This window comes from Apostichopus japonicus, chromosome 9, assembly GCF_037975245.1.
Source record: "Apostichopus japonicus isolate 1M-3 chromosome 9, ASM3797524v1, whole genome shotgun sequence".
NCBI lineage: Eukaryota > Metazoa > Echinodermata > Holothuroidea > Aspidochirotida > Stichopodidae > Apostichopus > Apostichopus japonicus.
Genome location: NC_092569.1, coordinates 11,855,470 through 11,876,698, shown reverse-complemented (window position 1 = coordinate 11,876,698; position 21,229 = coordinate 11,855,470). Strand labels below are relative to the sequence as shown.

At 38.1% G+C, this 21,229-nt stretch overlaps 1 protein-coding gene across 1 annotated transcript; it reads left to right on the top strand.

Annotated features, from left to right (window-relative positions):
• The first annotated feature begins 994 nt into the window (after positions 1-994).
• Positions 995-11,036, top strand: LOC139973318 (kelch-like protein 13). Its single transcript, XM_071979920.1, has 3 exons — positions 995-1,058; positions 2,406-2,482; positions 5,180-11,036. The coding sequence occupies exon 3, from the start codon at positions 5,183-5,185 to the stop codon at positions 6,995-6,997; it is 1,815 nt and encodes a 604-aa protein (XP_071836021.1). The 5' UTR covers positions 995-1,058; positions 2,406-2,482; positions 5,180-5,182; the 3' UTR covers positions 6,998-11,036.
• The last annotated feature ends 10,193 nt before the right edge of the window (positions 11,037-21,229 follow it).

Below are 21,229 nucleotides of genomic sequence, written 5' to 3'. Positions count from 1 at the left end.
GCTGCTTCATTTACAAACCCTTAAATGCCTTATTTCATCATTCCTGCTGTGGTTTGGGTTGTTTTCATGTATCCAGTCTTTCCCATAAATCAGCTGAATATAGGTACAACCAGATTACGGCATACCAATACCAAAAAAAAAAAAGGTTTGCATACATGTATTTAATAGACAGCATCAATTCACTTCAGTCTTCACATTGGTCTTATTAGCCTGCAACTAAACAAACACCACAGCCTTTTCCTTTTTTCTTGGTTTTAAAAATTTGCGGGTTAAAAATCATGACATGAGAGGGACTGTTTGTATTTAACTGTAAACTTAGTATAACATGGGTGGGGGGAAGGAGGGGGGTGGCTAAGTTGTATATACTTAATGTTGGCTTAGACTAGATTTAATTTAACTTGCGTGTATTGATTGCCCTCTCTCTCTCCCGTGGATGACTGCACATTGGTTATTGTTATTTTAGAACTAATATGGGCTGGTGGTTATTGTGTGTGTGTGTGGGGGGGGGGTGGTTGCACTGTGATCAGGTTATTAAATTAGCTTTGCGGTGCGCGTCGGGACTGCGTGTTGTTCTTTCGTTTCTATTTGAATGCGAAGAATCATTTAAGATATGCACTGGGGAGGATGTGCTTTGGGGAAATTACATTGAATATAAGTAGGTTTACGTTTACCGGGGGGTTGAAAGTTATGTGAAGCTGTATTTAACCAAATGGTCCATTTGTAGTGTCTTATACAGTAGTGTCACATGAGTTCCCACAGTCAATCTTTTACGGAATTTTGCCTCTTCGTGTGACAACGTAGTACTAACAAGACTTCACTCCTTGAAGTATTAGTGGCATCCATTTGGTCATTGACAATGGTATTGTGTAATGATTAATTTCCTTTCACTTGTTTTCAGTATCTATTACCCTTCATCCTCAACCAGTCTGGTTCTGTGCTATTCTGTGTCACCCTAGCAACGTCAGAGCTGTCGCTGGTGGTACCCGTAACCAACTCCCTCACGTTCCTCTTCACCACGGTCACTGGGAGTCTGCTCGGTGAAGACATAGGGGGCAAAGGTAAGAATCTTGGTGACTGTTGGTCTTGTTTTTATGGGGAGGTCAAATGTCACTTGAGGTCAGCAGTGACCAAAATAGGAAAACCTGAAAACAGGACTCGTTTACTACTCTGCTTCAAAATAAATCATTGTCGAGCCTTTTCATTAGAGTAAAAGCCCAGACCCAGAAATATCTGTGCCTTACAAACTCACCCATTCAAGTTGGGGAAGACTTCTATGATGTGATGTTGTTTAAAGACTTGATGATCGGTTGAAATACACACGCCCTTAAAATTATTAACATTAATTAGCAAGTCACTGCAAACAGCCAATAACATGTGAAAGCAGGACATTTTCAAGTAAGCTCGGTCTACAGGTGGGCTTTTTGAGTTTGTACACCTGTATCTAAAATCTCATTTTTCTTTGTAATCGTGAGAAAGAAGAGTCTAAGACGACACCAAGGACCATCAACGTTTAGCAGCATATTATAGTTTTCTGTTTATTTTCGTTTAGGATATCTCTGACATCTCTCGTTGTGTTATTCTACTCAGTACGTTTATGCTAGTACTCATAGTTGATTATAGTAAGTGACATTTGTGGCTGTTACCGCAGTGTTGGAGATTGCTACTGTCTACCTCAGCCAATCACAGCTCTGGATAGTCCTGTGAAGGTCTTCTTCAGAACATGATAAACTGGATGCATGATTGCCATCGTTAAGGCATGGTCCACGTAATGCGCAGGAAATATTTTAGTAGTTAAAGATTTATAGAGAAAAAATTGTTTTTTGAAGTTTGTCTGGTTATGATATACTATGGTTCCAGTGTACAATGCCTGCTATAGACGCATCTTTGCATATATGGTATATTGTATCTCGATGTGCAGCATTTTGTATAGTCACTCTGATATGCAAGACTGGCTAAATAAGACCTACAAAGTTTGTAAGACCAACAACAGTTTAATATCATAGCATTTAATGTCAAATGTCAAAGGTCACATGCTCAATGGAGGTCAGATGTTTACCTTTAGCCAAATTTTTTGCCCAACAAAAGAAGGTTCCACTACAGTAAACTGCTTTTATTTTAGACCATATAAGCCTGATGCCCATCAAACTTGGGTACCTAAAAAAACTTGAATAAACTGCATGCTCAATAAGTAACCATAAGGGCGGTTGTCACCCTTGTCCTTGGTTGTTATTAACATGTAACAAGAACCGATCTCACTAAACTAGTTTTGCAGATGTTACCTCAATGAAATGAAAGAATTAAGCAGTTAGATACAGCTTTTCAATGTTTCTTAATGGTATATTTCAATGAAAAATTGCACATCTGACAATCCCTTCCTTATCTGTATCATTTCTTTCAATTTACAGAGACCCTTTTTGGAATGTTCTTAATTTTGGCTGGTGTTTCTCTATGTATTTCTGATAAGAGCTGAAAAGCTTGGAAGGTAAGGTTGGATACAAGATCTATCATAACTCTGCAGCCTTCTACCTTTGAAATGTTTAATGTCTAAGCAAAGGGAAGGTTGGTAATACTTTCAGTAATATTATATATAGTAAGTGTCTTGAAGTGTCTTCATAGTATGAGAGTTAAAAATGTCGACATGAGTAGTTTAAAATATCATCCTTTCTGAATTTACATCCTCCCATCCCCACACCTACCAAGAATTTAAAAAAAATGTAGTTTGATTTGATGTCAACTTTATTGTATCACTGACAGGGTAAATTACATGCTTGCATGAAAACATAAAGAGTGTACAAAGGTGAATATCGACAAAACGAAAAGCACCCCACAAAATGAAAGATTAAAACATTAGAAAGGTAAACCACATACAAGAAACCAACATATGTCAAACACCTGATGAATCAAATGATTATTGTAAATTTAACAAACTGGGTGATGAAAGAAGATCTATGTCAGTTTGTAACTGTTACTCTCATCCGTCCATTTCGAGAGATTGTTTTTCCTGTCAAGATCCATATATAGGGTGGTGGTTAGTTTCTCTGAGGACAGAATTAAGCTTAGCCTCAAGTAGGCAGGATGAGGCCATGTTAGGCTGGTTGTTCTCCTAAACACGACTAGCTTGTTCGATGATAGAATTGTTACATTTTAAAATCAACACTATTGGCATTCCCATCCCGACAGGCAATGAAATACAACTGCACAGCATTTCACAGAAATATTATCGTTATTTCTAGTACAAGGTGGCAATACAAATGTTCTGTGCAAAATAAACTAGCATCCTCTGGGCTCCTTTAGCCCAATCAGTACATTACAGTTGGTCTAGGCCAGGGTTGTCCATCCTATGGCCCGCGGGCCACAGTCCGGCCCGCCGCAGGGTTACGTCTGACTCGCCAGAGATGCATCTACGGTGCGAAATTTTAGTGAGCAGATTTATTGATAACAATTTGAAGCTATATAATCAATCATTCGCACCTTCTGGGTCCAAAAAACTGCATACAGGTCAGTTTGTGTGACACTCTCAGCGGAGGGGGGGGGCGGGGTAGGGGGCGGCTGTTTTGTTTGCCTTGGGCTTCGGGCAAAAAATCGAGCGTAGGGTTCATGCGGCCCCCTCCTTCATCATAATCATTCCATGTGGCCCTCCTCTGCAAAAGGTTGGACAACCCTGGTGTAGGCAATCACCCACCATGGGTTTAGATGCCTTCAAAGAATTTCAAAGGATTTCATTGAGACAGTAGTTAAAGCAACAGTGAGGTCTAACGTTATTCATGCTAGTTATGGTGGCTCCTTCTAGGATCAGGAATAATACAGGAGAGTTTTCATATTGAAAAATGTTCATTTTATCCAAAAGGTAAGATACAAAATTATTGCATAAAATTTGTTGCCGAGTTGGTTGGTATAATATTTCAATTCCAGAAGTTTGAGTTGGTCTGGTCCTGAGGCTTTGGATAAACTTAGAGAGAAAATTCATAGTTAACATCAACTCTTGTTACATGTAGAAAAGGATTGGTATTTCTGTTTGTCCCCAACCTGAATGACTTGTGTTTTCTGTATAAGTTTCTAACTTGCTTTAAGTGTTTCTTTTTCTGTTCATATTTTTATTCCTTGCTGAAGGCAAAGGAACCATTGCATTGGTGATGGCGATGTTATGTGTATGCATGTGATGGTGATTGTATGTGGGTGTATTTGTGTGGTGTCTTGGCTTGTTTACAATGAGTATGAGTACAAGTAATATGAGCACATTGTTTAACTATAGACATAGTATGTGGATGCCTTCAAGTGAGTAGAACCCTATAGTTACCTGCGACATTCAAAGATCATTTTGAGGCTACCAGAGGTCAAGGTCTGAAAACCTTGTAAACTCTATGACTTCAAAAGGAAAGCTTGGATGAACTTCTTACTTAGTATTTACATTGCGTGCAAGAACCCTATTGTTTTTCACATAGATCAAAGAGGTCACCAGGGGTCAAAGTCGAAAAATCTTGTATACCATTAAAAGCAAAGCTTGGATGAAGTTCATACTTAGTATGTGGATCACACTTATTTGCATATAGAACCCTATACTTATTCTTATAGAGGTCATATATAAGTTTAGGTCACCAGAGGTCAATAGCTGCAGATGTTGTAAACTCAATAACTTCAACAGCAAAGCTTGCATGAAGTGCATGCTTAGTATGCTGATCCAAGTGCATCCGAGTACCCAATTGTTAATATCTTTGAGTTCTCAAGTTATTCAAGGGTCACCAGAGATCAAAAACGTCTGAAAACTTTGTTAATTCTATAACTACAAAACCAAAGCATGCACGAAGTTCACACTTGATGGGTGGACCCAACTTTTTGAGTAAAAGAACCGTATAATTTTTCAAAGGTCATTTGAAGTCAACAAAGATCAAAGCCTGAAGACTTTGTAATAGCAATAACTCCAACGATAAAAAGATTGAATGAACTTCATACTTGGAATGTGGATGCAGGTCTTATTAATTTCAAGAACCTTGTGTTCACAGTACTGTATATACATTCTTGTATAAAATGCCGCAGATAATCACTATTGCCTCATTGGCTTTCTGGTTACTCAAAGTGTGTAAAAGGAAGCAAAAGTGAAAGTAACATCAGAAGAAACAAAAATTCTATGCTCTAGATCAAACCATGCTTAGTGATTATTTGATTTCTTGCGTCGTTTCAGAGAATGGATTTCAGAGAGCCAAAGAGGCGAAAGGACGGTGCTGGAGATGCGAACAGATCCTCAGCGGTCCTCATCAGCATCCGCAAGGTCAAGGATTTTTTGGTCTCTACCATGCAGTCGCTTGACGAGTTCAGACTTTTGGGTATTCTGTCTGATGTTACACTCATCGCTGGCGTCAAAGACGACACAATAAGTAACGGAGGAGATTACATCAGCCTCTCCAGTCAGGAAGAGATACTTGCCCACCGGTGTGTCTTAGCAGCCAGGAGCGACTACTTTAAGGCCATGTTTACGATAGGCATGAGCGAGTCTAAGCAACAGACAATCACTATCCATGGAGTGAACCACCACTTGCTGAAGAAGGTGGTGGATTTCATATACACCGGTTCCTGTAAAGTAAGCAGAGATGAAATACAAGATTTGACCACCGCAGGAGCCATGATGCAAATCCCCAGCTTACTGGGAGCTTGCAGGGAATACCTCCTGGACAATCTGGACGTCTTCAACGTCTTCTGGGTCTGGTCTCTGGCAGATGCCTATCAATTGACGGATGTTCTTCGGAGGTGCGCACAGATGATACCAAACCAATTGGGGGTGCTATTGAAGCAGGAGGAATTCCTGACCCTTCCAGCCTCCATGGTGCACACCATCCTGAAATTTCCAAAGGTAAACCTGGGGCCCGACTACAACATCGACATCCTGAGAGAGGCTTTGCAGAGGTGGGTCGATGCGAATCGAGAGAACAGCAATCAGATGGCCAAACTGGAAAATTATGTAGATTTTGAGAGACTAGACATCACATTACATTCACGCTCTGGAGAAGGATCCTCAGGGACCAGGACGGTACAGATGTCCGATAAAATAGAGACACTACCCGATTGTTTTTCACTCATTGCTATTATGGGAGGTTTCCTTCAGTCTCGGACGTGCGAGCAGTGTCCAACGGCGAACACCATCGAAGTCCTAGATACCTTGAGTCTGTCTTGGCAGAGCAGCAGCGTCATGAGTACTGCCGGAAGACCCATCTTGTTTAGAACAGTGTTTGTTTCCGATGGCATGCTATACTTCTTGGCAAAGGAAAAACTCTGCGTAAACTTATACCAGTACGAACCTATAACGTCTCGTTGGAACTGGATGAGGAAGGTAGAAGCCAGCGAAGCCCTGTGGAGACTGGCGGAATCTACTTGTCAAGTTCGAGCTACAGCCGAAAACGGGCACGAAATTTACCTCTGTGGCTCTGTCACGGTCAAGTCCGCCGACAAGGGTAAGGTAGCCTTTAAAATAGACGTGAAGGAAAACAGAGTGCATGATTTACCCACTCTGCCTCATCCCAGGTACCACCACGGTGCGGTTGTGGTGAACGGGGATCTATTTGTCATAGGTGGTAGCACCTTGTCCTGGGAACCGTTGGCCACCGTCCTCATCTTAAGGAAAGGACAGCAACAATGGGGCGAGAGGTTTCCCATGTCCGTGCCGCGTGTCGGTCCGGGGGTGGCGGTGGTCGGGGAGTACATATACGCCGTCGGGGGTACCAGCACCAAACGTTTAAAGACCGCCGAGCGGTACCACATAGCGAGTAACCGTTGGGAAAGTCTAAGACCGATGAACTCTCCGAGAGCTTTCCCGGGAGCTATGGGAGCGGGCGGGTATCTGTTTGTCTTCGGAGGCAAATCCTACGCCGGCTCGGGTCTGGGCGAAGACTCTGGAGCTCGAAACGTTCTACGCTCTGGAGAGCGATACGACCCGTCCACGGACACTTGGAAAGAATTGCCAGCCATGGATAAATGCAGGTGTGAGATGATCACCGTAACAGTGTGAGGACACCGTAACAGTGTGAGGACACCGTTACTGTGTGAGGACACCGTAACAGTGTGAGGACACCGTAACAGTGTGAGGACACCGCAACAGTGCGAGGACACCGTTATAGTGTGAGGACACCCTAACAGTGTGAGGACAGCAGATCTTGATGTGTGAAAGGAATGAATGCAGGCTGATAGGAGGGTTTCTCATGCAAGAGACATAGAACTTAGCTTTTATTTTATTGGGTCCACGATAGGGAAAGTTCATTATCATACATGTTGGTGACCTGAAAGTAATATATGTTGAAGGTTTGTGATGGTGCAGTTCAACATAAAACCCAAGACGTTTTATTTGTAATGGTGAGAGGAATTAAAGTACATGAGCACTGTCTGGTGAACTGCAAGTTGCTACTATCATTTGAAGAGTTTTGTTTATTTGATTATTTCAGAGAGATATACCTGATTGAGTGGAATACTGTTTTAATAAGTGAAAGATCATTTCGGGTTCAGAGACATCTATTCTACCACTGAATACCAAGTGGGACATTTAAATCCAGGTCAGCAGTTACAAAATTAATTTTGATAAGTCGTTGAGAGTTAAAATATACTGCTGTTAGTCCAGTTTGAATTTGTGTGTGTGTGTGAAATGCTGAACTTTAAAAACGAGTTGTTCGTCAATGAAGTTTGCCGTAATAAGCCATCTCTAGCTCACATAACGATATATCAGCTACTCTAAAGCAACTCTAAAACTAAATTGAGGAAGACAAGGCTAACGTGACCCTCTGCAGTGACATGCACAAATTGAAGGAGGGGTGGGGTGGGTTTGGTGGCCAGGTCCCCTCATCACCTCCATGGTCAGTCAGGGAAATGCGTTCGGTCGAGGAATTTTTACATTCAGTCAAGGAAGAACTTGACGCTATTCAAAGGACCAGGTTTCCCTTTGCATGAAGGCTTATTCCTCTGACTGAATCATTTTGTGAAATTTAGAAGTTTGCACCCCCTTCCCTTGCACTCCCCACGCACACCATTGAAATCCTCCCACAACATGTTATAACTGTTTGCATCTTGCAATGACAAAAGGATGTTAGGTGTCTTCTATGGATGCTATGTTTTTGTTTTTTTAATGATAAGAACAATTTTCAGTTAAGTTCAAGGGCGTAGGAACCGGGGGGGGGGGGGCTGGGGGGCGCCAACCCCCAGTGAAAAATGTGGAGGGGCGGAAGTATCATTCAGCCCCCCCGGTTCGCAAGTCAGAAAACCCCTTTTTCACCAAATTGCATCTAAGGCCAGGTGAAAGTACAAAATTAAGTTTACAAAATGGAGTGTGTGTTGAAGTGTGCTATATTGCACCAAATTGCATCTGAGGCCACCTGGAAATGCAAAAAATTCCAAAGGGGAGGGGGACACCCCCTCCCCTTAGACCCCTCCCCAGGCTGGCCATCAGTCTTCAGCCCCCCCACTCAAAAGTACCTTCCTACCAATCCTACGCCACTGGTTGAGGTGTTTGAATATACCAAACACTGACTTAAACATGTAGAACTGTACTGGGCTGATGACGTCATCATTCTAGCCTTAAAGGCGCTTTTCCTGACATTTATTACATTCTATCGAAAATCAGAAGAGCAGTAGGGATATTACTAACACTCAAACTTGCCGTTGTCGTTGTTGATTATGACAAACGTATTAACACTTTAATTTGGCTGCTATAAAAAAAAGTCATTTTTGAATATGATGGTCTTGGGCGAACAGCAAAGTTGCTCACTGAAACGTTTGGAGCTTTCTTAGCTGGGTTTTCTGAGTTTTTTGGTTCTTTCTTTTGGTAACATTCATTCCTGTCGACACGTTTCATGAGTTTTATCGTGAATATGATTGTGTAGACTTTGTGCCTTATTGTACTTGAATAACACAGAAACAAGGGTTCCTGTATGAATACGTTGAATGAATATGTTGTATGAATGTTGTATGAATATGAGTGTTATCTCAGTGGTTAACGCCGGTGCCTTTCAACCATAAGGTTCCGAGTTCGAGTCACTCCGAGATTAATGTATGTCGTCCAGTTACAGAGTTGTTGACGATGGACAATTCATAATCATGCACGTTAAATATGAATCTAAGAGACTGACTTCGGTCAGCTTGCTTCTTTGATAAGCCAATGATGGCTTCATCGCGAGTTCCTGCTTACAGGAGGATCTAAACTACAATACAAACAATATTTACCTGAATGTCGTTCATACCATTATTTCATGTGGGTAATTTGAAGGATTTTTTTCTTCTTCTAGTCTTCTATATAGCTATATAACTTCAAGTGCCATGTGTTAAAGAGAAAGTCGGGTTTAAATCAATCATTGCGTATATTTACATACAGGATTTACACTGTACAGTGGCAGTATATTACAAAATACCGTGTCACGTGAGTAACGGTGAACCAGCGAAACCTATGAAATTGGCCCGCCCTCTAAAAATTTCCTAGCTGAGAGAAGCTGGTCGGTAATGTTTAGTAATTCTAATCATTGTGGAACTATTCTGAAAGTAACTTACGAGAAGCTGATACTCCCAAATTTTTCGAGACGCGGAGAAGAGTAAACTTATTTAATGCACAGTTGACGATATTGAGTTTTTCTAGCATATTTAAGATAGTACTGATGAGCAGGTGAAATATGTTATGAAGTACCAAAAGATATGAATAAGGAGAAGATTAAACACAAAAAGAGACAAAGTATCGTTCAAAAGTCAACCAGGAGTTTATTGATAAGTTATCAAACCAGTTTTCTCACAGTGCCGTTCAAACTGGAAAATTTAGCGATTTGCAATCTCTGGAATAATTTGGTGAGTCAGAGCCTTGTGACTGAAACACAACTATTGATGAATTAACATCTTAGACAACTATAAGTAGAGTAAGTGCATGATATAAACATATTTGAATAGAAGTAACGTTATCAACATGTTTGATAAGTATTGTAATGATGGACAAGCTTCGTAACAAACCACAACATACAGGATGAACCAGGGATGGGCCGAGCAGGCCTTCACCCTCTGTTGTGATACTCTTTTGGTATACAAATTATGCTGCAATGATAATCTATATCTATACGCTGAGAAAAAGGTACATAAGCGAAATTGTTTTAGAAGATTCGCGGCTGAACATTTCTAACTTTTTCTTAATATATGCGCCTTCGGTATCTACCGTTACTTCTCTCCCGGCTCATTTCTTTCGATAAGTACTGGAACCCGCCACTTCAATAGATCCTTTCACAGTGGTAATGCAAGTCATTCAAAGCTGATGGCTGACATATGAGAAAAAATTAAATGATTGGTGGTGTTATGTTTTGAACAGGGATTGTAGACAAATTACCAATCTTACTGGTGTACATCAAATGCTTATATATTCGTTACAATAACGCATTAGTCCAGATGTATGTTGTTAATATTAAAGGCATCTGCTCATTAATAAAGAAAATGACAATTTACACAACCTTTTCGTTCCAAATGCTTTTTTTTTGCAGTTAAATTCTTATACATGGCGTTATTTGTAAGATTCTTACAATTTGCAAATTTTTGAGATAGACATATCGTTTTAAATTCATTGAGCATTAAAGTACATGTTAATGGATTTTTCTTACACGAAGGTTTATAGTTGGTCGATTTCGACGATACTACGGAAATGTTTATATTTTGTATTATTTGTGCCAAGTTGATCATTTTAAACGATGTTGCATATCGTGGAGTTGTTGTAATTATTAACGGCTCAACGTGTAACTATCTGTAGAATCTTCATCTGTTCATTAGAAGTGAGCAATTGACAGGAACGTCAATGATTGCCAAATTGCAAGAGAGATTGACTTTAATAAAACGGCTTCGTAGAGACTAGAAGCTCAAGTTGACGCCACTTTTCGGAGTGAAGCACTCTTAGGTGTGAAGCACTCTTCGGTGCCATGCAAACTTTCATATTTTATCTCCAATATTTTTCACCAATAAATTTTATGCTTTTCTTTCCTTTGTAATATTTAATTTTGTTTTTGTCGACAGTACAAAATAAAGTTATTTTTTAAATATTGAAACCGTCTTCCATATTATTTACATAAAGAGAAAAAGAACTCGAGAGAAACACTTTTTAGTCCTTGAGTCTTAACTTTTCGTTGCTTCAGGATCAAACTGAACCAGTCCTCTAATACTTATATAACAATCGCTTACTTCCAATGCAGCTTCTAAAGAACATTTCATGTTTGTTTTAAAGTGGAGGTGGAGTGTGAACAGAGGACCTCTAGAGCCAGGAATAGGGCCCAGAGACATATATGTGGCCGAGTTCCCTTATTGCACTCCTTAATGTATACCATATTCACCCGGCATCCTGTATAGCTTGTCGGGCTCCCACATTGACCCCGGGACTGTGGTGCCTCTGGCTGCCTTTCGCCTCTCTCCTTGAGCAAGACTAAATATTATCCAAAGTGCTTCACTTTTAATGGTTTCTTTTTATAAAAAAAAAAAAAAAAAAAAAAAAAAAAAAATAATAATAATAATAATTATTATATAATAATACTATACTAATAATAATAATGACTTAATAATGGCAATACTGCTTACACTAACCTTGAAAATATAAAAATGAAACACTATTGAAAATTAAACGGTTTCAGATTCAATATGTAATTACAAATATATAAAATGACAGCCAAAGAGACGAGTTTTATACTAGGATATTTCTCAAACGCAGCGAGATTTTTCTCAGCTATTCAGGGGGAGTTGTTCATTTGTAAAATCCCTGTCATATGGTAAAACCAAACTAAATTTGATACAATTACTTTGGTTTTGTGTCTTCAGTTGATTTAAGTTATTTCTATAGGCCCTATAGGCTGTAGGCACACAACAGGAAATCCAGCGATTAATACGAATAAGCACCGGACTGTGAAAGGCTTAAGTTCGTTAGAAATCAGATTTGTTTTCAGTAAACAATCTAAAGCATGCTGCACTTTGCCATTATTTAGTATGTTCCTACATTTTGGAGCTGTAACATTAAGAATGAACACGAAAAAGGTTTATCGGATAACATGAACTAACAAATGCGTAACCTTTTTTTTATGCAGACTGGTACAATGTTACTGAACGACTTCAAGTTGTTGAAAGGAATAATTTTGAAATATAGTCACTCACGTTCTTTCAACCAGGGGGGGGGAGGGGGGGGTACGGGGGAACGTTCCCCCACCTTTTTACTTTTTCCAAATAAGCAAATGTGCCCTACTGGCAAATAAAATGTGACCCTTTGATGAAGAACTGTCTTTTGTATATCTTAAGCCTTTGTTAATTTTAATATTTTATTTTAATTATTTATTTTTAATCTGTACATGCTCTTTTTAAAATGGCATCCCATATCTTTTTGTAGCACGGTTTACAATAAACAATCTCAATAAATAGTATTGATAGCCTTCTAACACGTCACATATATTTAAGTGATATGGCCGGTGTGTATCGGTTTATAGCATAACGAGTGGTGGTTGTGGAATGAGAAAGTGCCCCTCTGGTGTTGCGTCCCCCTCCCCCACTTTTTGGAAGCTTCTCACCCCCTGCTTTCAACCATGAGACATTATAGATGATAAATAAGAATCCCGAGGCAATTGTCGGCCTTGTGATAACGTACTTCAGATCAAGAGTGAGGTGTAGCAGTTTCCGTACGCTATATCTGGAAGATAATTATTTGGAGATTTCATTGACAGATATTATGGGGCAAACATGAATTTCATAATTATCGTTTCTTGGCAAGAAATGTAATTAATGTCTTTCTCTCCTTATATATTCGACATGTTTGTTGATATTCACTATTGTTATATATTCAAATGTAATAAATGATAGATCTCGGCAGTAAAATATGCAATTTCAGCCTAAGACTGGAATCGTTTTTTTTTCTTAGTCGATACATTTATACGATCGGTCTCATGGTATTGACACATAGCTAGGCCATGTTTGTCTGCACGTGTACACCGAATTACTCGTGGGGACGGTATGATAGGCTTACAGCGTTTAACTTGCGTTGTGGAGCATGTGCTACGTGGTTTCATTTGACGCTACAGATGTCATTTGCAAGAGAGTTTTACCTGTGCTGTGGCCGATTGGATAGAGGCGTTGGCATTTGAAGCAATGAGGCTTAAAAATCGGGAGGTTCCGGGTTCGATACCCGGCCGGGTCAAAGTAAGGAGGGTTTTTTCATCCAAGAGCAATCTACGGTTTTTCCATCTGAAGTGACTTTCTAAATTGAAAAGATTCCAAATTTGAGTAAAAATATTATATTGGAAACCATCCAACGTGTAAGTTGTCATCTATAAGCCTTTGTGGGTTTTTACCACATTTGTGGTCGTTTAAGCCCCGTAAAAATAACTGCGGATTATTATTATTATTAACTCAAGTTATCTTTAGTACATGAACAAAGTCATAGCCGTAACCTTGATATGTATGTTGTTAAGAATTATTCTTAGTTGATTGAGCATATCTAGGACAGTAGTATTTAATCCTAGAATCAGAAGTTCATACTATACAGTAGTAGACTAACAAGACATTGAAACTACATGTAAATCAAGGTAGGAATTTCCCGTCGTCCAAATGAGGACGCTAGAGCAGAATAGCTTAAGCTGAAATGTTTAAAGTACCAGGCGTGTCAACATTATATACGATTTATACGTTTATATCATAAAAGGGCGGGTTCTTACAGTGATCGGTTGTGTATCACATAACATATTGTGAATCTACTGAGATATATCAGACAATTTGATCTTTAATAAAATTATTGTAGATGTTATGATTAGTGAATCACTTACAGTAACTGGTATTTATGATTATTTTTATGAGTTGCTGTGAATACAGTTTTAGTAACATTCTTGATATTACTTTAAAATCAACACTGTTTTGTCATCGATACGTTTATTGGAGTAACTAAGGTGTTAAGGAGGTTGATTTTTGGATCTTGTACACCCCTACAACCACTAGTATGCATTTGTATCATATTTTCTTGCCTAAGATGAATAATCTAGTTTTAGTGTGTACTGTTGAGTGCTTGAGTAGATATCAAGGGTATTGATTAGTACACAATTGGTTTCGGGAGACTTGTTAGTTGGTCACGTCACTTCAATTTCTGTATGTAACATTTAAGGGACATTTCGTGTCAAATCACGGATGGATCTTGATAGACCCTCTTCATGACATTCATTTTATAGTAAATTTTATATTGCAAATAGTATTTGTTTATATGACATTGAAATATGAACAAAATTGAATTAAATGACGTTGAAGTATATTACCCGGGCTCAGAAACATGTGGAATAGCACAGAAGGCAAAAACGTTACTTTGCAAAAATCTCAAACTATGGGGAATTTTCATAAAAATAAGGCAAACTGCTCTTCTGTTTTTTGTTGTTGTACAAACAGGGCGGTACTATACCTCTTCCAGAAAAAAATCAACAGATCTTTCAATGTGACGCGTTTTGAGTTATTAGCTTTCAAACACCTCTTTTTGTACTTCAGAGCAACTTTACAACCTCACAAATTAATATTGGGAAAAGCTAGAACCCTGAAAGTTGGTAAGTTGTAAGAACTTTATACAAGTAATTAAAACAAAATATCTTCATAGCTCTCACATGGTTACGTTGGTAAAAATAAAATGGCATAAAAACCCCTTCCTCATGCTGAATCGCAGCATGACATAGCAACTTTAGATCTTGCAAACATATTACAGGAAAGCATTGTAATCATTTATATTGTTTGGACTAGGCATGATAACCTCCGAAAGAATCCTGAAGCAATAGTTTAGGAGCAATTTATCACTAAACATAGCACATTTTTTAGTAAAAAATATTCCAAAATTGAATATTTTGGCATTTTTTAAGTTGACCTATCTCTACAAGACACTGCATGCTTGTATAGCCTTTTATCTCTATTTTCCGTTTTATATGGGATAGAGTCTATTGGCGTCTGTAATGGAAAGGTAGTAAAATGTTTAATTGCTGAGAAATCAGACCTCAAAATTCAAGAAAATGCCAAAATGTCATGGTGGCGACAAATTGCGGAATTTTCAAAGTGTGATAAATCAGCCAATTTTAAAAGCAACGCAACTGAACTTTTCAAAAGAGGTCTATGCTTATTTTATGATGTTCCAAGCATACACTAAATTAGTAATTTTTAAAAGAGGTCGAACTGCAACATTCTACAACATTTGATGATTTGATATTGAATGACCAAATGAGCCATAAGATAAATTTGTTTGAAGAAAAAGTACCAGACACACTTGAAACTTATCATTATCGCGTAACGTCAACATCTTTAATTTCTTGCTCTCCCTTAAATATTTAACAGAGAAGCTGGAAGGCCACATAACTATTTTTATTTTGGCTTTGGTTAGAAGAAAAAGGTGTAGCTTGTTCACCCCACATACCCTGGATCTGCGCCTGGACATCCCCACCCCTTTGCCTTTGTAAGTGGAATCAATTTATGTCATTTTAAAGAAAGGAAATGTGACGGCTTGATGAAAACTTCATCTAATGACTGTGTTTCAATGCATGTAGTGTTAGTGACACTTGAGGTCATGACGTAACTGTTTCGGACTCCCGAAAAGAAAACTCAATTTATTCCACCGACGCACCATTTGTTGATGAATGTATAGGCTGTATGGCAGATTAAGTCATAATTCATTTCTTAATGTTGAGAAAGTGAGGTGGAATGGGGCGATGTTACATTCACGTACTTCTTAGGGCGAACTATAGCAAGTTGATTCTGTGTAATACAGTGTGGTGTGGAAGGTTGAAGTATCGCCCAAAAGTAGTGACAATTCCCATATCGTTGTATGTGGATTAGTGACACAAAACAGTGTCTTGAAAGTTGTGTTGTTTTCACCATGGGCGGCGATCATGGGGGGGGGGGGGGGCGGGGGGACATGTCCTCCCCAATATTTTAGGTGGGGGATATAGTATCTAATATCCCCCCAATGTTTGGTGGCATAGTTTTTTTTAGCATATTTTTGTATTTTGTTAATGATATCGCTAGTAATTTCAAAATAGAAAATGCTTAGATGCAACTTACAATGCCTGGGAAGTGCCATTTCCAGCGATCTGGGAGGCATTTTCGGCCAAAATTTTCATTTGCGCTTCGCGCCAATTTATAGTGGCGCTATGCTTAGATAGTTTGCCCACAAGCTTTGCCCCTCCATTGGCAAATTCCTCGCAAGGCGCCTTTCTAACCGTGTCACAATTTGTTACTATATATGACCGAAAGTAGTTTTACTTTTTTTTCGAAATGAATAGCTAGACGGACCGCATATATATATATATATATATATATATATATATATATATATATATATATATATATATATATATATATATGTATATATATATATATATATATATATATATATATATATATATATATATATATATATATATATATATATATATATCATCATTATGATCAGCAACAGTTTAAAATATTTCGTTTCATTCATTGTTCTTATGGCTATAGTTCCTCGGAGCCCTAGTATGTTCTTCCAGGTAGACAGCGAATCTAACGTTCAGTGACGTTAACTGTCCCGTATACGAGAATTTTTTTTTTTCAAGAAGGAAGGTTTAATACATTCACAAGATTCATTTACGTGATACATTTATTGATTTCCAAGTAGGTTGGGAGTAAACTTCATCTGTCGTCCTGGAGATTTCTGTTTGACAAACAAAACGAGAAGAGACACTGGGAACTGAAGATAAACAAATACTCATCTCAGCTACCAGACTCATATTTAAGAAGCTCTTCAGTGTGTTTGTACGTAAGCTGATAAAAAAGATATCTCTGTCAAATTGATTTTTTTGGCAATAAAAGTCAAAACGACTGGTGATGAATTAAAGAGTAGTTAAGCTGCTATTGTGTGCCTTTTACTGGTGATTAAACAGTCGGAACAGGCTTCCAAGTAAAAATATAATATATATATATATATATATATATATATATATATATATATAGAGAGAGAGAATATATACGAAAGCGAGATATTGATATCAAGCAGATTTGAATTTTACATGTCATGCCGGATACAGTATAGGCGAGTAAACACCATAGTCCATAGGCGATTATTAATATCTACAACAAGTCTACAAATTAAACAGATGCTGCAGCGCGTCTGTCACGAAACTTTCATATTTTACTTAAATTCATCACAAGAAATAAAAATCCTTACCGCAAACATATGAGTCTAGTTGCTCTACTTTAAATGCATTAGTAATGATGCTTGCTATGAATTAAAGGAATCAATTATCCCACAGACCTTTTCGGTATAGTGCGATAACGCTGATGCATCATGATCTTTAGTACGTACTTGTCATGCATGATGGCAGTGACTGGGGATCACCAAGTAAAAGCCAATATAAATTATTAATTTCCAGATCAGAATCATCTTTCATTTATACGAAAGTTATCGAGTTTGTTAAAGAAACAAGGCTGTTGTAGCAAGAGTGAAGGCTGTGTGTATCACACAATTATTTGCTTCCGGTTTTAATCCTCGCCAGGAACCAGACCCTCTTGACATATTCAAAATACCTGCTTTGACAGTTTCGTATGTAACGGCATATCTGTATAGTTTTATTATATGATCATATTTTCGATATATAACATTTTAGCTTTTGGTATTAATGGAACGATTTGGTTCCCCGCAACAGAGTGATCTTTGATATGAATATATTAACTTATATCCCACCCCCTCTCTCTCTCAGTGTTGTAACTAGTCGGAAAGCTAGAGCGAGCGAAGTTTTTCTATTCGACGTTCTTGAATTAAAAAAACCCAGAAAGATTACTTCATCGACTTCACTTGTATCAATTGCTACTGCTGACGCCGTGTTGCACAAATTATGTGTTATTTTTAATTTGTTAACCTCTGATCTTTGACCAATGACGTTATGTATAAGAATAACAATAAGATTAACATTGACAATGACAACGACAGTATATATATAATTATATATATATCAAAAATAGACAAATGGATTACTTAGCTGGACAATTTGACATTGAATAGTGTAAACTTACACCAAACAAATGACAAGAGGTGAAAGGACTAACGATATTAATGATGCAGAATGGTGGAACAATGAAATGGAGGTGAAACTTATTAAAAATAAAAGGTTTAGGAAGAATAAACATGTGTATATGGATGGGCACGATGTGTCGCGAAGAGAAGAGGGCTGGAGGAAGGGGAACGGGTCGTGAGAGGATGCTTGGATGTGAAGGTTGGTTTAATAATTCAATTCTCAGTGTTGAGAAAATGAGGTGGAGTTGGACGATTTTCATAGGGCGAACTGTTGCAAGGCGATTCCGTGTAATACAGTGTGGTGTGGAAGGTTGAAGTATCGCCCAAAAGTAGTGACAGTTCCCATATTGTTGTATGTGGATTAGAGACACAAGCAGTGTCCCTTGAAAGTTGTGTTGTTTTCTAAACGGTAGTATAGTCATGATGTTTTTCTCTACTCCCCCCTCAAACACAAACGCCTGTATAATTTTTTTTTGTATAGTTGTCATTTACACTTGTGTACACACTTGTGTAAAAACCTTTCTCCTCTCTTTCCCAAGGAAGCACAGATAAAGATGAAGACAGTGGATTTACAGGTCTTGAAGTTTTTATGAGGTGTGGTTATCAATCTGATTTTCAATGTGATTGGCCTCAACAATTCAATGCAATCACAATACAGAATCAACGTACAAACGTAATGATGGCTAAGTTATAGCAACAGACTAGTACACTGAAAGTTAGCTGGGTGTACATATTCAACCTTAACTTAACGTACCTAGTTCAGTACAATAATTGACGCCAGCAATTTGGAGGCACTGAATAAAAGACGCAATATACAAGAACAGAGTCAATAACGCAAAACTAATGCACTACGTCAATAACACAAAACGAAGGCACTGCGTCAATAACGCAAACCGAACACACTGCGTCAATAACGCACAACGAATGCACTACGTCAATAAGGCAAAACGAGCGTATTGCGTCACTAACGCAAAACGAACGCACTGCGTTAATAGCACAATCTACCTAGTGTAGTTTGGTACACAATCACTCAGAATACTTTATTTTGATCTATCCTACGCAGAATGCAGACCGCATATTACCAAAATATTCAAACTTGTTTCTGGGAAATGTTATACAATGAAAACAATACTGTACTTAGACTGTGGATACAGTTACGTTAGCACAGTTCTCGAATAACTGCATCTTTTATGTCAAAACTACAATTCCAGTAAATTCATCACAATGATCAATTAATGCCAGATGATTCCTTTAATAATATATTATATCATAAATTAATGTTAAAAGGAAATGGAGCCCCGTCAAACTGCTGTCTCAACATTAATAACTACTGGCCTAGTTGTGTCAGTTACGCCACGTGAGCTTTACCCCGAATGACCTTATGTCTTATTAGTACTCGTAATATTAGATAAACATTACGATATTCACGTTAAATACGTTTATCAATGATTTTACATTTTGAAAGGACTTACCTAAAATATGCTGATGCTGATCTTACTGGGAGACACTATCCAGAGACCCTCAGCTACCGTGCGTTCTTCAGTTGCTTTTTCAGTTATACATAGCCTACGTTATACATATGTGTGGGTAACAGGAATGATGAAGTTTGGTAATTTTATATTCAAGGTATTGGTTCTTTTGTACAGTGCTCTTGAGCATGTTTTATTTCATGATAACAGCACTTTAATATATGGTATTTATTATATATTATTATTATTCTGTTGCAACAGCAAATAATTTGATTGGTTGCACATTGCGCATAACGCGAGCCCTTAGCTAATATAAAAACAACAGTTCTTGTGATGAGCTTTAACAGACAGAGCTGAACCATACTGCCAGGAAATCTATTCTGAACGTCCGCCGTACCTGGGAGAAGTTACAAAACATTTACACATGCTCCCGAGTTGCTTGCATGAAAAGCCACCGGCGGCATAAGTAGGCAATACAGAGTGAGTTACGTTACAATACTTACTTAGGTTTGCAATATATCTGTAATATATTTTAAGGTTAGGATGTATTTCCATTTCAAATCCAAAAGTTAATTGATTAATTTTAAAGTTAATTAAATCAACCGTGATTGTTGTTCCTTTTCATATAATATACGAGGTTTATTTCACTTGAAAACCGTCCCAGCGCAATGATAAAAGATGGCATTTATATACGTATTACAAAAAAAATGAATTGTGAAGTTAAGCATGCTATTCCCCCATTGCATATGCTTAAACGTTTAAGACTTACAAACTGTCGGGATGCTAATGTTGAAAGGGTGGGGTGGGGGCCGGGATTGGGTGGGGGTAAGGGGTGGGGGTGGGGCGGGGCTATCTTAAGACAGTTACTTAATTAACTTTACAACATTAACTTATGACTTTGATTTTCTGACTGATATATCTTCCATCTTTTCTTATTAGATTACAGAAACTTTCTTGTTATCAAGCCTTCAATTGACCTTTCACCTTTCATAATTTTTAAAGTCATAAGTCCTTAGCAGATTGCACTTCCTACCCAACTTGAAGAAATTATCTTGCAAACTCGGCCAATAGATCAGTCAAATCAACCTCTGCACCCGCGGACACAAGCTAGCATCATTCTTAAGTGTATGCGAACAAATAAGAAATGTAGTTGCGTAAAAGACGCGTGGGCTGTTGAGCGTGGAAATTGCTCAATTTCACTGGAATATGTGATAGTCCTACCTGGCAGTCCTAACTGAAGGTGCTCACAGACGGGCTTTTTAGGCTTCATAGGAATATTTCCATGGCAGGAAATTATTCCACATGCTTTTTTGATAACCGTTGGTTTAGTTTGTAAAAGAGATAAAAATGGTAAGCAATACAGGTACAATAAAAGGACGTAGATGATTACGTGAAGAATGTCAATAGTTAATAAGCTTTGTAACAGTTGATGCATAGCTGCAAACAAACTAGCGGCTTTTAACATCACAACGCGCGAAAGAGTAAATTTTAAAAATACCAAACACCAATGAAACTTTTTAACACCATGTATTGACACAAACGTTTATCATAAAGTAAATTTTACATCAATATGATATACATAAATAACTCAAAGAAGCATTTCTGCGATAAATATTGTTGTGTAAAAGTAAGTAATAGGAGGGGCCTCTTTTTAGCGTGTGTCTGACTAATACAACCGCAGCGACATCAGTTCACCTCTTTAAGTGGTTTTGTTCTTGATAGGAATACAACAGGT